The 22,737-nt window shown below is 43.8% G+C and overlaps 1 protein-coding gene across 2 annotated transcripts in view; it reads right to left on the bottom strand.

Annotated features, from left to right (window-relative positions):
* The window catches only part of GRIA1 (glutamate ionotropic receptor AMPA type subunit 1), a 217,203-nt gene that overhangs the window by 88,339 nt on the left and 106,127 nt on the right, over positions 1 to 22,737 (bottom strand). For both annotated transcript variants that reach the window (XM_044451009.1, XM_044451008.1), the window contains exon 5: positions 13,986 to 14,039. In XM_044451009.1, coding sequence (XP_044306944.1) covers positions 13,986 to 14,039 — 54 coding nt within the window. The remainder of the gene's footprint in view (positions 1 to 13,985; positions 14,040 to 22,737) is intronic.

The raw sequence follows: 22,737 nt of genomic DNA, 5'->3' as shown, positions 1-22,737 counted from the left end.
TAACGACACACACGGTATTGATGTGCGGAGCTATAGAAGCCTCTTGATTAATGATACTCCTTTACTCTAAAGGTCTTCAAGAGGTGCTTCAATTTCAGAGCTCATCAGCCTGTGACTCAAGATGGGCCTTTTGGATAATCTGTACTGTATACAGCTTAGTATTTAGTTGCCAATTCTAGGAAATTATGGAGGCATGTGGCTATCTCTCACTTTTAATGCTTTGCCTAGCCCACCAACTTTCATGTGTGTTTTCTTGCAACAAACTCTTAAAAACCAGATTGGATCCTTAGCTCTTCTGTTAATGCAAAGTATGTGCGATCCTTAGCTTCCACTTCTATTTGCACCTCCCAAAACCATTGTTCAGGATTTCCCAACCACAAAGGGCAAGATTGTTCATTGGTTGGTTGGTTTGAAATGAAAATACCATGGCAGGAACACAAACTCTCTTCTATTCAACCCAAACCTTCCAAAAATTTCAGAATAAACTAGCAAAATACATTAAAACAAACAGAGAATAGTGATCTAGCACTTGCAGAGTAAATGTCAACTAAGACACAGACCTTTGGACATGACTAGAAGATCCCAAATTTACAAGCTTATGCACATCCAGTGCACACTAGAAGGAGAGGCAGAATCCATGTCCTTTCACTGTTAAAGTTCATGAAATGGGCTTTTTTGCCCATCTAGTTGGGCTGCTGGGGAAAGAGGTTGGAAGAGACTCAGGAAAGTTCATATCTTGGTTCCTGCAGGCCCCTCCTCTCCTTGCCTCTTGAAATGCCCTCTTCTCCTTACCACAGAAGTGCTTTCCCAATATCGGTCCTGCCTGCACCAGCTGCGAGTGGGAAAGTATATGCCACAGCTCCAATTCTCATCTCTGAGGTCAGAGTGCAGTTTTCAGATCAGCGAGTCTGAACTATCCTATGGCCTCTCAGATGCTCTCTAAGGACCATATGATGGCTCCCTAAAAGTTTAGGAGGACAAATTCTCTGCTTAATAGCAAAGGCCCTAGAGAATAAAAGAGATGTGAAATAGTTCCTTTTGTAGATAGTAGAGTAGATGCTAATTCAAACAGTCTTGGAAAAAATTTTCAGTCAGGGTTCCACCACCAAAAAGACCCTGCCCTACCATCTACCCAGTTTACCTCTGGAGACAAAAGCATCTGGAGCAAGGCCTTTGATAATGATATTAATATATGGATAGATTTATAAGGGAAGGCTATTAAATTCTCTGGACCCCAGCTATTTAGGACTTTGTTCGTCAAGAACATCATTTTGAATTGGGACTAGAAACAAACTTAGTTATATCCTAGTGGGACATATTCAGCCAGGCAAGTTCCAGTTCACCATCATATGGAGAGGATGGGAGGAAAATGGGTTTGGAAGGTTTCTCGGCTTCCTTTTCTGATAAACCTTGCTGTGTTCTCCCATTTGTTCCTTGACTTTAAAAGCATCCTGCTGAGAATTTCAAAGAATTCACTCACCTCTTTAATCCTTAAGAAGACTTCTCATACAAGATTTTAGAAACTATAGGAAAGGATAACCTGAATCATGATGTTGGGCTATCTCAACCGAAAAGTGACAGCTTTGTGTAAGCTGGCATTTATTCTTATCGATCCTGAGCTTAAAATGGTTCACCAATAGCTTCACTTGTAATAATTTCCAGAGGCGCAGCCATGTGAAGTCTGTTTTGGCAAAAGCCACAATCAGTCCCATGGTACTTTACTAACACATTTATTTGGGTGTCTGTTTTTGGAGATGCCATCTACTTCATCAGGTGCATGAAGCATCATCCTGAGTTCCAAATATTGTGCCACTTCCTACCAAGGTTGGGATTTGTGCAAAATAGAAAAGGAGCACAACAACACAAGGGAGGTTGTCTTCTACAGATTGAGATCCATGGCCCATCTAGCAAGGTATTGTCAGCACTGACTGGCAACAGCTCTCCAAGGCTTCAGGCATGGTTCCTTATAAGCTCCACCTGGAGATGCCAGGGATGGAGTGCAGGGCCATCTGAGTGCAGAGCAGGTGCTCTGCCACCGAGCCAAGCCCTTCCAGCACAAGCTGGTCAGCAAGGCCTTGCTGGATTAGGCCAAAGGCCCTCCTGGCCTGGCATTCTGTTCACAGTTGCCACCTGGATGCCAGTGGAGAGCCCTCAAGCAGGACGCTTGTGCAAGAAGGCTTCCTGCTCATGTACCCCAGCAATGTGTACACGAAGTCACCCTATGTCCAGGGCTGGGGTAACAGGTAGCTGCAATGACATATAGCCATCCCACTGAAATCAGGCTGTGGATCTTGTGTCGTCTGCTACCCGATCGATATGATTGCTATCTCATGTGCAAGCTTAACATTTTTTTAACATGCACATGCATACGTGTGCACATGTGCGTGCGCGTGCGCGTGCGCGCGCGCACACACACACACACAGAGCAAAGAATTTTGTGGCAACTTACAGACTAGCAAATATACAATGCTATAAGCTGTTGTGACTTACAGCCCAGTCCATCAGGTGCATGAGGTGTCATGCTGACTTACAGGTGTATATGAGTGTACACAAGCACACACACCCAGAGTTGGAAGAGAATGTAAACAGTGAGCACAGACAAAAATGAAATGGAGAAATTGCACTTTCTGTACTTCACATACACATAATAACCAAAGCTGTTTGGGGATCATGAGTAGCATCTATTAACAGAATAGATGCTACTGATAATTCCAGTCATGAATTCTGTGTAATTGAGAACACAGGCATACCAGCATAAACAGCCCCAGCTCTGAAGTGTTCCCTCCCCACCCTGCGCACATACCCCAGCTCACTCCACACACCTGGGCTCCCTGGCCCTCTGGGTAGCATTTTCTAGGGGCTGCCATGAGGAGCAGCAGGCAGGAAGCCCAGCTGAGCATAGCTAAACCTGGATCCAGCCCATCTTATCTGTTGTGTACCAGATACAGATCATGTCACTGGTGCACAGTGGAAGAATGGGTCATACTCAGGTGCAGGAACCAGGTACCCAGGGTGAGTCATGGCTCCTTACAGGCTTGCATTTCAGAAAAGTGTAGAAAGCACATCTTCTCACTCATAAGATGAGAGCGATGCCGAAAGCCACTTTGCGATGGCAAGGAAGTGTAAGCAATCATTGCCAGTGTTGCAATTGCTGTGTAACATGCAGAATATTCAGTACCATCTAGGGAGAGATGGCTACACAGTTTCTTAATGTGTTCACACAAGAGAGGTACAAATGTCTGCTTCATCACACATTGCACAGCAAAAACCAAAAAGAAAAGGGAAGGTTTTCTTCCCTTCACTTGTGCATCTTCTTCCCTTGTTCAATGAAACAGCTGAAAAGCACTCTTAGGATCAGATTTGATTTCCCGGTTTTGTGAAATGTGGAACTCCCCTCCCTCTGGCCTCCAGTTTGTGAACATGAAAAAGTCATTCGCACTTCCGTGTTGAAAGCAGACATTTTGTTAGGAAAACAGTTCCTTCCATGTAAAAAAAAGAAAACAAAAACCAACAAAAAAAACCCTGTGTGCAAAACATACAGCACTCAAATGGTACATTTGTTTACAAGTAGAACTGAAAATTGCTGTTTACTCATCAGAATGAGCCTTTTCAGCTGCAGAAAAATTAGGTGGCACTAGGACATTGGGAGAGGGAGACACTTCCCCGTGCTTCTCTTCCCTATTTCTCCACCCCATAGTCCTCCTTGCCTTTTCACTGTGCACACATGTCTCTTCTTCAAAGGACACCTGCTCTGCATGCCCCCTTTCTCCAGTTAGTCCAAGTCAGCCTAACAGAGGCTTTTGAGGCCCAGGCTACTGCTAGTTTCACCAGAATCAGTACTTTTAAACTTCCTTCATTCTGTAGAATCAAGCTGGTAAATAATTGTGTAGGGGCAAATGTGCTAATTCTTTGCATGTATGCCAGAGGAACATTTTTCCAGGGGTGCTGCCTTTAGACCACCATCTTGGATAAGATCCCTTGTGCTGACGACTCACACCACTTCCTTTCTCTCCCACTTGGCAGGGAATCTCGCTGCAGAAAATGAGAGCAAATATTCTTGGGCTGGTAGATGCTGAGAGCTGTAGGGTTTTTTCCTGTCCAATTATGCATGAGATTGCACCTGCTGTGTACGGCTAGATGTGAAACTGTCATTGTTTAGGCCTGATAAGGACCATGTCTCATCATGACCTCTTCTTTTTCCTACTGAGAATTCCTTGTCACTGCTGAGACCATCAAAGGGAAATGAAGAAAGCTACAATTAGGGAACCTCTAGGAAAGCTCCTCCTCTCCAGCTGCCCTCATTAAGGTGACCAGAAGGGAAGGAACCAACAGCCCTTGCATCATGCTTGGACTCAGCTCCAGGTCTGAACTGGAGCACCAGGAATCTAGTTCCAGACTTGCCTTCTCCCCCTGCCCACCAGCCCCTGTGTGCTGTGGCTTGTAGGGTGGGATCCAGGATGTAGGGGGCCTTCTTCCTAAAACCTTTGTAAGCAGTTTCAGCTCTTTAGCTGAAAAGTGCAATAAAATGTTCTAAAGGAACAAATGCATTAATAAATAAATTTGGGCACCAGATGGCTGCTTCTGGAAACTGCCTTTGCATTGTGGCTGCTCAGCTGTTGCAGGGGGCATGGCAACAAAGCAGGCTGGGTGGCCCAATCCATTTGGGGCAACCAAATGGCTCTAAATGACTTACTGCCTTTGGAAGTGGCAGCCCTATCATGAAATGTGTTCCTAACTAAAAGCAATTTAATGCAGATATAAAGAAGGCAACACTTTTCTAAGGCATACAGTGCTGTTCCCTTAGTCCATGGCCCAAACCCTTTCGTAATAGGGCAATTGTGTGTTCAGTTTTGTCTTGTAAATTATAGCATACTCTCAGGACTGGTTTGAGGGGGAAATAGTGGTAATGATTCAATTAATGGGTAGTTTAGCATTTAATTAGTGATGCCCATATGCTTTACCTCTTCAGTGCAAAGCTACAGGAAAACGTTCATGGGGATGGGGCAATGCCCAAAGTATTTCTGCTTGGATTACTATGTGAAGCCGGGGCTGGACAATCAGAGAGAGAAAGAAGCCATGCTGACTGCCCCACCCATCCATTCTCGGCGTGTGCCATGATTCTCCTGAGCTTCCTATGTCATCCAAATCTGGCCGGGTGCAAAGCAGGGCGTGCCTGCAGATCTCTCTCTGAATCCTACTATGAGCCGTGTGTGTGTTTGTGTGTGTGTGTGTGTGGGGGGGTGCTTCAAAGTCAGCCTCTCTGTGCGTGTCACTGTGTTTGGATGACATGGGAAGCCATGCGCCACAAGGGCAATTAGGCAATTTGCACAGCATGCGGCCAGCATGGAGGGCGTGGGGGAAAGAAGCCACTCAGCCTGAGCCACAGACTTCCAAACATAATGAAGCCTTTGGGAGAACATGGAAACAACCAGTCTGGATGGATCTTTGGATTCTCCTCTTTTCACAGTTGCTGTTTTGCATGCAGTGCAGTGCTAGAATTGTAGGTAAAATTATTTTACCTACAATTCCTAGCTGCACATGCTAGAAACTAGGAATAGGGCAATGTCTTAACTTTGCAGTTTGTCACTTAGACCAGAGCTAAGATAAGAAAATAGCCCTATTAATGGTGGATGCCGTTTACATGTGGGGAAAAAAGCCCTGTGAAATTTTGCACTAGACTTCATGCCACTCCTCTGGAAGTCTCTACATTCTTGCTTGAGGATGTACCTCCACTTTAGTTTCAGATCTCTTATTAAGGAGAAATAAGCCACAAGCTAGAGATGAAGTAATGCCAGTGTAGACAAACCTTCTACAACACAGATGACTTTGAGTATAATTCCCATTATCCCCAAACAGCATGACCATTGCTCCCTCTGAGATATTTTGCTAGAACACTTTTGGCTTCTGCCAAGGTTCCTCAGATGCTACATGATTCATTTCAAATGTCACTTTAGATGGAAGTTTGGTGGCAACACCACCTTTTCTCTTGCCTAGTCAAGAGCTTCCAAAGGTTGCGCACAAAGCTGTCTCCATTAAACCGCTGCACGTACTTCTCCTTCAGCAAGAGATCTGAGGAGCCACTTGGGTGAACATAAAGTGGCAGCCAGGGTTCCCTTCCCTTAGCAAGTGATTCAGGGCCAAGCCAAACATTTGGCTAGGCCTCCAGAGTGGAGCTATGCACGATAGCACTATTTCTCTTTGTGTCGATTCTGACTGGGACCGTGGTGCTCCAGGGAGTGAGGTGAAGCCTCCTCTCCATCTGTTCCTTTCCCCAAGTCCCACCAACTCCAGCAGGGGCATTTCATTACCAGGGTTGGTGGTGGGACAGAATGGGTCAGGGTAAAAGGGGTGGTGCCAGGTCCTGGAAAGATCCAGGGCTCAAGTCAAGGTCAGAGACAGGGCCAAGAGGGCATGAGCAGGGGAGACTGGTGGCCAAGCATCTCTCTGGTGGTGCTGAGGTCAGGTCTCTGGAGACAGAGCCAAGGTGGCCGGAGGAGGCGGAGTCATCTGGAATCCCCAACACCATGCCAAGGAAAGAGGGAACTGAGGCCTGTGGCCACGGGAGGACACACAGTCACACAAGAACACCCCTTCGGGCCCAGATTCTCCTGTTGCAGCAACAGTTCCCATGCCATGCAGAATCAAGTAACTTGAAGGCACACACAAACTCATGGTTGCTGGGTCCCAACACTGATGCTACAACCATTGCTTACGATGAGTATGTGCCATTCTGTGCTTAAGTCAAATCAGTGTGACGAGCATCATTTCCTTCCAGGAAAAAGATTTTTACAAATAAAATGCTCTCCTGCTTTAAAATGCCTATTTGTATAATTTTGCAATGTTTCTCTTGTATGCCACCTTGTGAAAGTTTTACCCATAAAATGTATCTTTACACCTAAAAACTATTTACCCAATCATCACAAGCAGCTTAGAGATGTTGGGAGTTGTTTAACTTAGAAGTATGTGGCTAGATTGGCATCTTTATTTTCTCCCCTCATCCTTCCCTCCTCCTTTTTCTTTTGATGGAGCATCTCTTTAGATCGTGATCCTGCAGGCAGGGACCAACTTGTTTTGCTGATTACACTTCAAAACCCTATTTGACTGAGATCTGGATACAAATTATCTTAAACAAGTAAAATAAACGAATCATGTAAAAGGTTACAATTGAAAAGCTGAGTATCTGAAACAGTGTACTTGCCAAGTGAGCTGTTCTCAAAATATAAAATATATTTAAAAAAAATAAGGAAGAAAGGATGGTCCCAACATGTCTGTTTCAGCCTGTTATTTATTATTTTATTTATTTAGGATATTTCTAGGCCATCCATCACTTTCATCTCTGAATGATGAAACTCAAGATATGTTGGTTTAGTTGAGTTATTCCCCTTCCCTGTACCCCAGAGAGGAGGAGAGGGAGATTGAGAGAGAGCGGGAATCTTGCTTGGTGTAGGCATCTGTGGCAAACTGGACTATCGTTCACAATTAATGCCAATCTATGCATTTCTACCCAGTAGCAAATTCCACTGCTCAGTGCAACATATTCCCAGGCAAATGAGTTGCAAAACCACAAACACACAAAGAGGAAGGAAAGAAAACAAGGAAGGAGGGCTAATGATAGTGAAAAATTGCAAACATGAGCTTGCAGCGTGAATTAAAAATACTTACATTCACCACAGAATGCAGTTCATTTAGTTACATAGTACATCAAACATACATCCAACAGTTCCAACATTAATTCCAGTCATCCACTTTTTAAAATACAGAAATACATGCAAGCATTACAAGCCTGAAACCACCATTGATTTGGACTTTTTATCAGAAAAGATCATAAGCTTGCAATTGCATGTACCATGAGACTTACTTCTGGGGAGTTACGCAGAGGATTCCACTATAAGTACAAGATGCATGAAGCTATTGTGAATTACTCCCCAAAGCCAAAGCCAGGTTAGTCTTTGCTTTTGCTAATTTCATAGAATCATAGAATAGTACAGTTGTAAGGGGCCATGAAGGCCGTCAGGTCCAGCCCCCTGCTGCTGCGCTTTGATTTGACTCTTCCTAGTTGTGTACTACTTTGATAAAATTAGGCAGGAGAGAAGAATGGTATTAAAGTGCTCAGTATCTAAGCTTTCCTTTCTGCCCTTATACAGAATTTCATCCCTTATGCTCAAACTCAAAACACTCACAGAAACAGAGGAAAAAAAAAAAAGACCAGGCTGAAAAGCCATTGCTTAAAAAGTCATCTTCTTCATTTCTACGATAAAAAATAGAAGATATCTATTCTTCTTTGACTACCTGCAATGTAATGAGTTAGCCAGACTACCTAAAGAGAAAAGTCATCGAATAACTTCATGCATCTAATAACTTTTAATACTTCATTGTTAGAGGAAATCAGCAATATATTTGCTTCAAAAATATGGCAGACCTAACAGGGAGCTCCAGCTATTGGGCAGTATAGAAATTTGATAAACAAACAAATAAAAAATGCATAATACATGCATTGATTAATACATGGGCTACATTACAGCAACCACATAAGAACATAGGAAGAGCTGGGCCAGATCAGGCCAAGGGTCCTTTCAGTCCAGCTTTCTGTTCACAAAGTGGTCAAAGAATTGCCCATGTGAGAACCACGAGTAGGACAAGGGTGCAAGGGCACCCATCCACCCTTGCTTCCCCACAAATGGCAAGCTCTGATACTGGAGGTAGCGGTCTTTTTGTTGTTGTTAATTGCAAAATTGTGCCCGACCCATCACGACCCCATGGACAACAGTCCTCCAGGCTATCCTGTCCTGTCATATCTCTTTCCCTTTTGGTACTGTCCATGAGGTTTTCAAGGCAAGGATACTGGGGTGCGTTGCCATTTCCTTCTCCAGTGAATCATGTTTGTCAGAGCTCTCTGCTATGACCTGTCCATCTTGGGTGGCCCTGCACAGCATAGCTCATAGCTTCATTGAGCTACGCAAGCCCCTTCGCCATGACAAGGCAGTGATCCATGAAGGAGAACCACACAGCTACATAGTAGGAAAATATTTCAAAACAAGTAAGGTGAGCCGTATGCAAAGCATATATGTGCTTGTACCCTCAGGCACTCCAGCATATCTTATTTATTTATTTATTAAAAGCTTTTGTATGCTGCCCTATTATACAAGTTCTCAGGACAGCTTACAATATTTAAAAAGACAACTAAAACAATTTCAATAAATAATAAAGCAGAACAAAACAATGAATCACAAAACAAACTTAAACTTAAAGCGACTAAACTTAAAAACTGTGAAAGTTTAAAATACTTGCCATTGTATTTAAAATACGTCAAGGCACTGATCCATGAAGGGATTGGTAGCATATAGATAACAGCTATTCTCCCTTTAAAGCTACCCAGGTCGGGGTCCATTACTACTTGCCATGGCAGTGAATTCCATAGATTAACTATGTGTTGTGTAAAGAACTCCTCTCTTTGATCAGTCCTGAATCTCGCACCAGTCAGCTTCATGGAATGACCCAGGTTCTACCATCAGGAAGGGATCCCCTCCATGCCATTCAAAATATTGCTTACTCCGATCATGTGTCCCCTCACACACCTTTCTCCAAGCTAAACAGCTGCAATTATGTTTCCTCAAAGGGGAGTTTTCCTAGCCCCTTTATGGTACTTTCTTCCACAGGGAGCAGGCAAGCCGCTCCTTATTGCTGGTGTGAGCTTCTTACACATCTTTCTGGAGCAGTTGCATAAGAAGGCACACAAGCAGCTTGCTCTGCTACATGGCACCAGCTTAATTACAGATAGAAGTGAAATGCCTGCAGAACAGATTGCAAATAAATGACTCAAAAAAGCTTAGTACACACAGTTAAATGCTTCGAAAATATTATTAATTAATGTGGACACTCGGCACTGTGAGATAAATATTCTTTCATTACAAAAATAAATTCTAGGCACACTGAGTGAAACAGATCTTTGTTTCTTTGAAAAATGGATTTGGATTCACTTGCCCCCCATCGCCAATTTTCTGCAAACAGAGCCTTTTTCTTTCTCGGAGTAATTCCATAAAGACATTGCCAAGGGCTCTAGCCTTGCTGAACTCTGCAGAAAATGTCACTCTCTCTCTCTCCACCTTTGCTCCTTAAGACATGAAGGCTCAACAGTGGAATGAAACAATCAGCTGCTCTGAGAATGGAATGTACTACCTGATGGCTACTAGTCCTGGTGGCCGCATTTTACTTCCAGTATCTGTGGCATGATGCCTCCTGCCAGTTATTGAAGAACATGAAAGGGAGGGCGCTGCTGCACTGATGTCCTCTTTGGGAGTTTCCTCACAGCTGGCTGGCTGGCCACTGTCTAAACAGAACGATGGATCTTCTTGTGTTATACCTGCACCTGGACCTGCTCTGTGCCTGCCCCTGCCAGTCTCATGGTTCTTCTGCCACCTCCTCATGAAGAGGACTGAGCAGGTCACCTTCTGCTCTAGGGGGTGTTTATGGCAGCTCTTCCAGCCACTCCACTGCCATGGAAACCATGAAAGGGCTGGCTGCAGGACTTCCTGAAGCATCCAAGTTGTGGAAAAGTTGTGGAGGTGAGCTTGAAATCTCATGTGTCCAAACTATTGTGAGACTTTGGTGTGAGATTTCACATGCATTATCATTGGATTTTGCAGAATTTTGCTTGCAGAATTTTGGAAGCATCTAATGAAGTTTTTTGCAAGATGGAGCTAGAGAGGAAGGTGGCTACAGAGAATGGCCGTTTGCTGGTGTAGATGACCTCCCAGAGACTCGGGGCTCCAAATGGCATTTGGGGGAGCCTAACACTGCACGGAGGATGAAGTTAATCATCCCTGGAGTACACAGTCCTGATCCAGCTCAGACCTAAACACACTTACACAGAGGTAAATAAAACTATCCCGCAGTGGGGCAACGGGCAGGATCATTCATTTGCCCCTCAGGTGAGAGGGAGGAAAGGAGGGATCAGCTCCTGATCTTTCCATCTCCCTCCCCTTACTTTGTTCAGTGTAAGGAGCAGCCTTATGTTAGTGTTTCACACATCACTGCTACCAGCAGTGTTAGAACCTCAGACCTGTGGGCCCAACCTGGCACACCAGTGGTCACAATCTGACAGTGCAGGGTTCCCCCAATGGGGGAAACCCCCATCACTCCAACTGCCAATCATGGGGAGGCTGCCCAGGTTTTCCACACTGCCCACACCGACTTTCCCCACAATTCTAAAAGGTTGAAATGTCTCTCCTAACAGTTATTAGCAGTGAGAGGTTCCAGCAGCAACAAGCTGGAATATCTGGTGTTTTTGGCCAAGACCCCCTTTTCCCCTGGCCCTGCCCATCACAGGGAATGTGGTCCCCAGGAGCTTCCTCAAAAAGAATTCAGCTGTCCAGATGAAAATGGTTCAACACCTCTGGCTTATACGCTGCTCAAGTTTTCACCTTGCATACAGGGATAAAAAACAAAGTTTGGCCTCTTGTTCTAGTTCTTCCATAAGGTGATGTTTACCACTGAGTCAGATGGTGACTGTATTATAGCTGAGTGAAGTCCCAATCTGTTCTTCTGCTGAGGAGGCCCCTGGGATTGCTAATGGGACATGGAACACTTCCCTTTTGGTGCACGGACTGAAATGCAGCACGCTTTAGTAGAGAGTGAAAGTCATTACTGCCAGCTTATAGCTGTGTGGTGGCCTAGATTAAATGAGTTTAAAAGCACAGACATATTGAAGCCATGTGTCCATGGCACACACCACAACAAACGCTGAAGCCATCATTGGCAGGCTCGCTGGAGGATTCAAAGGCTGAACAGCACTGGAGAACAAACCATCTTCTCCCTGGGACCTGTCAAATGCATGTCATCCAATTCCACACCAACAAACGCTTGGCATTTTGCATTTGCATGCGAGTTCTTGTGCCTGAGCATTAGTCTGACTGGGATTTGAAAAGCAGCGTTGTGTAGAAGTCAAACTCTCCTGTTCTGGGGGGTTGAGCATGGAGGGTCAAATAAACTTCCCTGCTAGAAGAACTCTGCTAGTGCAACCGGGCCTTTTAATACTGCCACTGCCCTCCTGAAGCTTTCTGTGTCACCCAAAAATCTACCCCATAGATTTCCTGGAGGGTCTCCAAACCAGATTTTGAGGTATATGCGGTGCTGTGAGGAGAGGGGAAGCCACCCCTCTCCTGGTTGTAGTGATGGAAGTATGACATAATTTGATCCCACCCATAATCCTCACAAATGCTTTTAAATGTGAGTTTTAAAAATGTTCAGTCTGGTCTGGGTTGGCATCTGTTTTCCTCCTGTTCAGGCCATGTGGCCCTCAAGCTAGAATTCCTCAGTAACAGGTAATGGATTCAAGGTAAGAGGTCCAGATGCAAGTTTTGCCTGACAGAAGACACAGGATCCAGTCCAGCTCCCATGGGAAGCAGGTGATTCAGACTTGGGGTCAGAATATGAATCGGTAATACAGCCAGGGACATGAGGTGGCATCCTGCGTTAAACAGCTGAGCCACTGAACTTGCTGATTGGAAATCCAGCAGTTTGAATCCATGCAGTGAGGTGACCTTCCACTGCCTTGTCCCAGCTTCTGCCCACCTTGCAGTTCAAAATTGTGTAAAAGCAGGGCTTTTTTTTGTCATAGAACGTACCGGAATGGTGTTCCGGCACCTTTTTTTGATGGATTTTTCCAAGTGATTATGAATCGACCTGTTGGGCATAGCAGATTGGTGGCAAAAATCATTAACATAGTGCCTGCGGGCTGCTTGTGTGCCTGCGCTGATTGTTGGCGCTGATTGTGAGGGCGCTGCTCGGCTTGGGATGCTGCTCAGCTTGGGATCGGTCGTGTGGTCGTGCGCTGAGTGCTTACTGCCAGCGGCAACCATTGTGTAAAAGTGTGACCCCAAGACGTGAGTTCTGGCACCTTTTTTTTTTTTTTTTTAACAAAAAAAGCACTGTGTAAAAGTGTGAGTAGATAAATAGGTACCCACTTTGCTGGGGAGCTAGTGACCTGTGTGGGAGTAAGAAGACCAGTCAGTACTGGACCTGCAGGAGCAGCAGTGAAAGAGCCCAGAAGATACTGATACTCCTGCAGATTAATGCTAGCTACTTTGTGTGAGCCGTGGTGTGTTGTGTTTACCGTGTAAGTGTGAACTGAAGAGCTAGCAATCATAGGCAGCCAAACTACTCTGTACTGGCAGTGCAGGCTTCTGGCCTAAATTGTACAACAATATACATAATAAATAAATAAATGCTAATATAGCCTTTTTGACCTGGGCTCTGCCAAATATTTTGGAAAGTCACCCCCATATGCCCCAACCATTATGGCCAAGGAAGAACAGAATTGTACACTAAAACATCTTGAAGGATAGGAAAGGCTGCACCAACTAAATAGTCTGGGAACTGGTTGGGTCACAACAACTCTATAAAATCAGCATGGGGACCTCTTTACTCATGTGCCAGCCGAATTTATGGTGAACCATAAACGAACAATTGGCTCACTATAAACTCAGCTGGTGCATGAATAAAGAGGTCTCCATGCAGATTTATTGTTCTTGTCCCTGAACAGTCTGGTTAGCTGATGGGAATCAGGGGACGGGGAATGGTAGGAGCCTCTCTTCCTATTTCATCTTTGCCTTCCTAATTGTATCAGGTTGGGCCAAGTTAATGCTCCACAACAATGGCAATCGCTTTCAAGAGTCCTTGTAGAACATGACATGCGGTGATGCGCGCTTCCGTCCATGCTGCTACATGCACTTGGCTGAAGGATTTCACTCCACTATCCTTGATTGACCGACTGATGAATTTATATTGCACCATTGTTAGCTTTTGCAGAAAGTGGCTTGAACATACAAGTCATACATGCTTATTCAGAAGGAAGTTGCATGGTGTTCAATGGGGTTTACTCTCAGAGAAACAGACATAGGAATGCTCAGCAAACTTAACCAATAAAAAGATATTGATCAGAAAACACACATTAAAAGGTAACAAGAAGCAATCAAGGTTCAGCTTACCAAAGTTGCAAGGATATAGTGGTATCCAATCCCATTTTTTCCGAGCTTTATGATCTGGAATGGTGAAAGACAAGATATTTTATTTAACATAGCCATTTACTGGTAAAGCGAGGAGTGTTCTGTCTGTACCTCTTTCATCTTTGTAATTATTTTCACCTGGTTATGCTATAAATAACAAAATTAGCATCAGGACTAGTTCAAATTGCTACTCTCAAATTCATGCTAGAAGATCTCCGAGGGCCAAAATAAACAAAACTTTAAACGTGTGTCAAGCAGCTGTGTCTCCTTTTCATTTTTTAAAAATTCCAGGATAAGCACCGAGAGCCTGGTCTGGGTCTTAAAAGGCCCCGGTGCCAGGCTGTTAGTTTGGAGCAGGGCTCCTGCACCTCCTCTGGAGAGAAAGAGATGCAGCTTCTAGACACACATTTAAAGTGGTGTCTGGTGTAGCCTTAACACGCGAGGTTACAGTTTCTGCATGATCGGAATGAGCAAGTGAGAGATGGCGAAGGAGGTGCAGCTGCTGTATCCCAAAAGGAGATACATGCGAATACATTAGCTGTGTATCACAATGTTTACCAAACTGCTTTTCTTGATCTTGGGAGATTAGGGGAGGAGAAGTCTGCTGTCATGTCTCCCAGAGCTGCTTTTCACATTAGACCGAGATACAGAAGGCCGCGGGAGTTGTCCTTTTGCCTTCCCGGTGATTACACGTGGGGCTTGCACATTTCACCTGGAGTGACCTCTGTGAACTCCTGGTGTGGTCTGGGGCTCACAGATGCAGAGAGCTGTAAGTCTCTTCTCTGCACATTACAGCAGAAGCAGGGGAAAGCCCAAGCATGAGTGAAGAGTGTAATGCAACAGTGTGAGAATTGCCTTCCGGGATCAGACTTAGTTCCATCCACTAGTCCATCATTCTGCACTCAAAAGCAGCCAGCCAGAAGTTTTACAGTCATGGTCAATATAACGCAACAGATCTGGCCATTCTGAATTTTAGTGATCCTTTCCTAAAGCCATCTAAGCTACAGTGATCACCACGTCTTGAGCTGTTAAAAATTGCTCCATTCTGTCACCTCCTGGTTGTGGTGCATATGTGAAGAGGCCCTCTTTGTCAAGGTGTGAACCGTATAGCTGAGGTTTATGCCAGGGACACAAAGCATCTTTCAGCATAAGGGTTAAGTCTCATTCCAGAGAAGCTCTTGGCTACCATATTCTAGTGCTGGGCAGGACACGGGGGAAAGGCATGGGACCAAAACCAAAAGGAGTTGGAGCCTGAGAAAGGAGTGCTGCCATCTGGGGAATCTAAGAGGCCTGGTCTGGAACCATTGGAGGCATGGATTTGGTCCCCAGGGCAAACAATCAGAGCAGAGGCCTCTAACACTTTTCCAGGCTGGCGTTTCAGAAAAATAGTTAGCTTAAACCGGACTGAGACCTCGTCGTGCCAGTCCTTCTCTCCTGCTGCTTCCTTGCCTCACCCTCAATGACTCCCTGGTGGAATGGCATCCAGGCACAGGTCTTCAACCAGAGGCACCAGAAGCAAGCAAAGATGGACAGCGTACCCTGAAAGTAGTGCTCAAGGCATTTCCTGGCTAGTCTACTGCAACTACAGCCTTCAGAAGGAATGCCGTCATTCTATAAATGTGATGAAAATTCTCCATCGTGCAGCAGGGTTATCAAGCTGAATTATTTTCCTATTCTTCCTACTCGAGTCAAGTTGAATAAACATCAGTTCTGCACCCTTTGCAATAGAGCTTGCGGGGCAGCTTTTATCTGTGCCTGTGCTGAAGAACGTCTCATTACCCCGGAGCATTCCAATCGAGCGTGTGAGGAAGATGGCTACGGAGCTGTAAGTTTATATGCAAGCTACTCCTATAGAAAGAACGTTGTGTGTTGTCTTCTCTTCACCGTCATGACCTTTGTGGAGCTGCATATAGACAGTTTTACAGCTCTTTGTCCATATAAATGTTGTACAGCTCATGATGCTGTCATGTTTTCTGGCCAATAATAAATATTGTTGCCATTGCGGAATTGACGAGACTGTTCCTAAAGGGCAAAGTTGGTCACACTGTTCCCCACCTTTTCTCATCGGCTTTCTGCTTGCATCCATTTGTTTGGATACATTTGTGCCCAGCTCCTCTCAGACTAACATTAACAAAAAGATTTGTGATAAGACCTGTTTGGAATAGAAAGAGCAGTAGCTAGCCAAGTAGAACAGTTCTGGGCTATTCACCTCTCCCCTTCTCTTTTATTAGGTTTCCTGCTATAAACAAGACTAGGCACAATACCAATTAAATCCTTTCTTCTTGTTTAAAAGCACATGCCCACAGAATGGAGATGTGAATGGGTTTTCAATTAGGCATCAATACCCAGGTGAAATCTGCAGGAATGCTAAAACAATGTCATAAAGATCCCTGGCATTACAATTATCACCAAACGGATTAGAAATTATTGGACACTTGTTCATATGTTAACTGGCTCACCTGCCTTAGTCTTCTCCAGCTGCAAAGCTCTGGAGGATACATTAAAGCTGTCTGACTTCTATGCTAATATCCCAGCACCTCAATTAGTGTTATCAGAACAGACATTTGTTAACACTTCTGGATACAAATAAGTAAGGCTCCACCACCTTTCACACTATGCAGATCTCCTGGGTGGGATAATTAAATAATGACTGAAGTAAATGAGTCTGGAACTGCTGCAGATCAGCATGATTTGGGGCGAAAAGCTCATTTTTGTTACATGGATTTCTCTAAAGTTAGAAAGCAACTTCTGTTCCATCATAGTTTGCAGAAGAAACACTGGGCTGGTAAAGGAAACAGGGCAGCCTGAAGAGCTTTCACTGCAGGTCAGAAACGTGAAAAGAAATCCAGCAAAGTAGGTCTAGAAAGTAACTTTAAGAATCTGTTTTATGGGGTAGTTTACAAAACAAAGAAGCCCACGAACAAACCATAAAAACAAGATACTGGTAATCAATGTATTTGTTTACATAGACCTATATGCAATGACTTCCTTCAGCATGTATAGACTAGTAATGCTGATGATTGATCTTAAATGTTGTTCTTTTTCTTTTAATAGCTGCATTCTGGGAACGAAAGTTATTTGGTGAAACAGCTCTCAGAATTTTAGTATTATGACAGAAAAGACCTTGCTTGAAAAACTGCTCCCTTCCATTCGATTCTTATAATGCATCCGCACTAGCATTTTCTTTCTCTAGGCCAAAACTGTATTGACTCAGTTTCTTATTGTCATGTGCCATCAAGCCATCTCCAGTTTAAAGCGACCCTATGAATGACTATTCTTCAAAATGTCCTGTCCTTGAAAGCCCAGCTCAGTTCTTACAAACACAAAGCTGTGGCTTCCTTTATGTTCATCCCATCGTTAACGTTCCTTTTCTTTTTCCTTCAACTTTCCCTACCATGATTATCTTCTTTAGTGAGTCTTGTTTTCTCATGATGTGTCCAAAGTATGGCACTTTCAGTTGTGCAATTTTTCTTCCAGGGATAGTTCTGGAATGATTTGATCTTGTTTGTCTTTCTGCTGGTCCAGTTTATGCATAAAGCTCCCCTCCGTCAGCATGTTTGGAATACATCAAGTTCTTCCTGTTAGCTTTCTTCACCTTACAGCTTTCACACTCATACAAAGTAATTGGAATTACAACAGTATGAATGATCTTGGACTTGGTCTCCAGTGAAATGTCCTTAAACTTGATGATCTTTTTCAGTTCTTTCATTGCTACCCTTCCAAGTCTCATTCTTCTTCTAATTTCTTGGCTGCAGCCTCCTTTTGAATTGATGACTGAGCCAAGGCATGTCAAATCTTTCAAAATTTCAATTTCTTCCTTGCTGACATTAACATCGTATAATTCTTCTGCAGTCATGATTTCTGTTTTCTCAATGCATAGCTGCTGTATCACTTTTGCACTTTCTTCTTTCACTTTCATCTCGGATTGTTTCAATTACTTGCTTCTTCCTGCCAGTAATGTGGCATCATCAGCATATCTTAAATTATTGCTGTATCATCTGCCAATGTTCATTCCTTCTTCTTCCGATCCTAATTTAGCTTTCCTCATGATATGTTCTACATACCCATTGAACAGATAGGAAATAAAATGCACCTTTGCCTATAGGAAACCATTCTGTTTCTCTATATTTGGCCCTAACAGTAGCTTCCTGTCCACAATACAGGTATACACATCAGGACAATCAAGTGTTGAGGTACACACCTGCAGTACCATCCATAGCTTATCATGATGCAGACTGTCAAAAATTTTGCTGTAAACAGACTAATCTTCTGAAATTCTTTTGTCTGCTCCAGTATGCAACGTATATTTGTGATATGTTCTTGAGTGCTTCTTGTTTTTCAGAATCCTTGAAGCATTTCTCACTTCATACAGAGTTAAATTCTTGGTTGCAACACCCTGAGCATCACTTTGCTTGCATGGAAAATTAGTGCAATGGCCCTACAGCTTCTGCACTCTTTTGCATCTCTTTTCTTTCTAATAAATAGTTTAATCCAAGAACCCATGGGAAATCTGCATCAAATGAGCCAAGGAAGAGCACTCTCAGGTTGTTTATTAAAGCATGTTCAAAGCAGGGAGTGAATAGGCAGGAGAAAGAATGCTCATTTGCTGCAGCATGGTCCCAGCTAGCTATAGTTAAACCCACTATAGTTAAACCCACTGTCAACTGTAGACTAGGCCAGTATGGGCTTGGGAAAGCCATTTTAACAAGAAGTATTGCACACACACACACGGGATTAATTATTTGCTCCAGGCTGAAGAATCAAAACTAGTGAGTTCTAAAAGCCATTTTAAAAAGATAAGTTAAGCAAATTCTACGAAATTCTGTTTGGTTGTGGGTTGACACACAATGCAGAAGGTGCAAAAGCATACCAGAACACTGCTTGCGATGATGGATAATCTGACCTTGTGCAACAGAGGGCATGGAGGTTGAAGTTAACTGGCTACTGGCAAGGCAGTGTGGGTCTGGGGTAATGATGCCCAGTTACAATATTGTGGAATTGTGTGGAGCATTTTTCATCAAGAGTAAGTGATGCAGTATGTCAGATAATCCTAAAAGGTTGGCTCCAGGACAGAATAGCTCCACTCATCCAGAGAAGGTGACTACCAGATTTTCAGGGGCCCCCTGCCTTGTGCAAATGGTGGCCACTTCCAGTAGGGCCTGCAGAACTTTTCCTATAATATTTCATATTATAAAAGGGCCTCAGAGGAGGAGGAAAGCTGCTTCAGCCATCTCACCTGCTCACTCCTGTATCTGAATCCAGCACAATGATCATCATTATCATCATCATTCAGGGCTCCTGAAATTTTAGCTGGTGCAAAATAAGACCTGCTCCCTGAGGCAAAGTTGTTGGATACTGAGCTCTAGTATCTGCACTAGTTACTAAAGGCATCTAGGCAGAGAAATAATAAGTAGCTTGGATCACGTGCACCTAAAGACGTTCTTTTTCCCTGCTAAGGGTTAACAGAGTCTAGCAGCTATATCTTTTCTCCTTTCATTTTCTCCCCTCAAGTTGGTGTACAGCCTCTGATCTGTGAGACCCGGCACAGGCGAGAGAGAAGGCACACCACCAGTGCACGCATCCTCTCAGACTTTCCATCCTTGCAGTTTTTGCTGCTGCCAGCACCACATCAGGATTCACCTGGCTGTCCATGTGGGTCTCAGGAGACCCCAGAGGTTGCTTGCAGGAATTAGTGTGGGTCTCAGGAGCTCTGGTGAGTTCCCCGCAGCTGAACACAACCACGGAAGGAGAGGGAAGGTGGCTGCTCTGGAGGGCCATGAAGCAGAGCATTTTGGTGCTTCTTCTCCTCTGCCACCTGATGCAGGTGCCTGGCCCTGTTTCGTGGGTGGACAGGCCTTGGAAAGGAGGTCTTTTGAGTTTTTGAGCATGGCTCCTGCACCTAGTCCAGAGTGAAAGGAAAAGGCATCAAGGCGACTGAACACCTGTGTAAAGTAATGCCTTTTTTTGGTCCTTAGCTTACTCCTGGAAGGGGCTGCATGTCTGTTTTCACAATGTCCTTTGTAACTTAGTTAAATCAGCATTCGGATAGCAAAGGCTTTTCAGCTATATATGTGGCTAGTGATCTCTGGATAACATCTCCTCCTCAGAAATCAAATGAAATGCAGCTAAAGTTAATCTCTGAATGGGCTTACATGTCCTGCTGTGTGTTAAAATGTAAGAAGTGGGGTTGCAAATTGCAGGTGCATGAAGGCCAGAACCTACAGACCTGAAGCACGTTAGGGAATGCTCCAATTTATGCTCACTTTGTAGTCAAAGATAAAAGTTTGTTCTCTGGAGAAGAAAACCGGGTTGCTCCATGACAGCTTTGAGAGTCAAATCCTGCTGCCTCCTCTTTTGTTATTACATTTCAGTTGTACAGTCTGCATTGAGTAACCAGAAATCCTTTGTGTCCAGGGAGCCAAATGCCTCTCGGATAAAAGAACAGCTACTCAGGAGCATAAATCACAGTTCAGGTTTGAGACATAAGGCAACAGGTGAATCCAAATAAGCAGATGGAAAGGGCCCAAGGGAACTGGGAGATTAATTTGATAAACACTCTAATCCCAGAGTTACAGCACAGCAGCTGTTTTTGTCATGGACAATTTTTTATGCTTCAGAGCAGGCATAGTCCCTGTATAGGGATTTACAAAATGCACCCGTTTACTTCTGCAGATGCTCCTGCCTTTCTTTATAGGAACATGGTGGATTAGGGCCAGTTTTCTACCAATGCACTGGCTTAGCTGCAGCGTTGTTGTTTTGGGAAATATATCCCGTCATCACTGTGATTTGTGTAGTCATGCTTGGTGCACTGGCTGGAACCTTTCTTGATGTGGTCTCACTTGGTCAGCTCTCAACGCCTTGGTTACTTCACCTTTAGACTGCTGCAGTGTGCTCTGTGTGGGGCTGTTCTGGAGGCAACAGCTGGTGCAAATTGCAGATCTAGCTGCTAATGGGAGCACCGTGCCTGGACCGTAGGGCAGCTGGAGAGGGACAGCCAAATGCTTTCTGGGTTGCATTCAAGGTTCTAGCCTTCAAAGGCCTAAATGGCACAGGACCTGGCTCTCTGAGAGTTTACCTGTCGTGTTACGGGCCTGCACAGGTATCTGCAGGAAAGGCTCTTTTGAGGGCATCATTTCCCATGGTGGCCAGTTTCTTGGCAACACATAAAAGGGTTATCTCTTCCATTGGTCCCAAACTGTGGAATGTGCTCCATCAGGAAACACTTTGGCCCCAAACTGTTGGTCTTTACAAAGTGTGTAAAAGGACATCTTTTTAATTTTGCACGTTAATTCATGTACGCTCCATGCTTTTAAACGAAAAGGCTTATGTCTTTATTATACTATGCAAATAAGGTGGCATATGAATGTGCACAATTCAATAAATTAAGTAAACATTGGGTGGTAAAGATCCATGCATTGGTTTTATTGTGCATTATTGTACACTCCTCTTTGCTGTCTAAGAACCAGTGATAATATTTTCAAACCTGTTCCCTGTGCAACACACTTGTCTGCAACAGTGAATGCACATTTTTCATATCATGAGTTTAAAATCATATTAATGGCATCCCTCCTACTGGGAATGTGGAAGGAAAGCAGAGGGGAAAAAGTTGATGGCTTCAGAGATCCACATAATATCAAAAACCAAAGGAGTAGAGAGAAAGCTGCTGAAGCAGCAATCCAGCATTCCTCTTTCAAAACTTGAACATGTTAAGGCATGGAATCCAGCAGATTAGAACTCAAAAGCAAAAATTCAGTTTGTAGGGACAGTGGTCCAGAGGCCTTGTTATAATATTTATTGCAATAAATTAAAACTTAATTAAAAATAAAAAGTACCCAGTAACCATTTTTTTAGTTTTTGAAGTGCCAGGTGAAGAACTTTATATTGACCCAGGCCTTTTAAATCAATCAATCAATTATAATAATATTATTAATATTAATATATTATTATATTACTACTAATAATAATTACACTTTTTCTTCTTCTAGTCTGGGCCTCTTGGTTTAAAAAGTGGTATATTCAGTATGTTTTAATTTTAGATAGTCAATCTTGTTTTATACTGTATTCTAATGTTATACTTGTTTGTGAAGCACCTGGGTAGTTCTATTATGGCATTAAAAGTTATAATATCACATCATATGTTGGTGTCCTAAATAGGCAAATGGTGTCTTGATATCAATAAACCAACAAAAATGCTAAAGGCATCCTGCACAAATGTTTCCTTCTCACAATTCTTCATCCTTCCCTGCACTTTCTGGCTTCCAGACTATTCAGTAGATCAGCAACAAACGCAAAGTGGCACCGCGGTTAGAATGTTGGACGGGGGATGCGGGAGCTTCAGGTTCTAGTCCTCAGACTGTGATGAGGTAAATATGACAGTCACAAACTCTCAGCCTAACCTGCCTCACAGGGTTCTTTTGAAGATAAAATGGAGAGGCGGGGGATTATGTAAGCCATCTTGAGTTCTTTGAAAGGAAAGGGGCGGGATATTTACAAATAGATAAATAGATAGAGGGTTAAGGTAGCATATTTGTTATGAAATAAGTATTGCTGGCAGTCCAGTACTCTTGGAGTTAGATCCAGATTTAAGCTGGATCACCTGCTGTGTTGGAAGTGAATTTCCCCCTCTCCTCCTTCCCAGAATAACCCCTCCAGCCCCCTGAAGTTCAGGACAGCCTGCTGAATGGGGTGAAACAATGGAGCAGGGCTAGAAGGTCCCTCCGTCTCACAGAAGACA

The sequence above is a fragment of the Varanus komodoensis genome, unplaced genomic scaffold, assembly GCF_004798865.1.
Source record: "Varanus komodoensis strain SLA01 unplaced genomic scaffold, ASM479886v1 scaffold6_1, whole genome shotgun sequence".
Lineage (NCBI taxonomy): Eukaryota > Metazoa > Chordata > Lepidosauria > Squamata > Varanidae > Varanus > Varanus komodoensis.
Note: the sequence above shows the minus strand (reverse complement) of the source record. Positions and strands in the feature narration are given on the sequence as shown.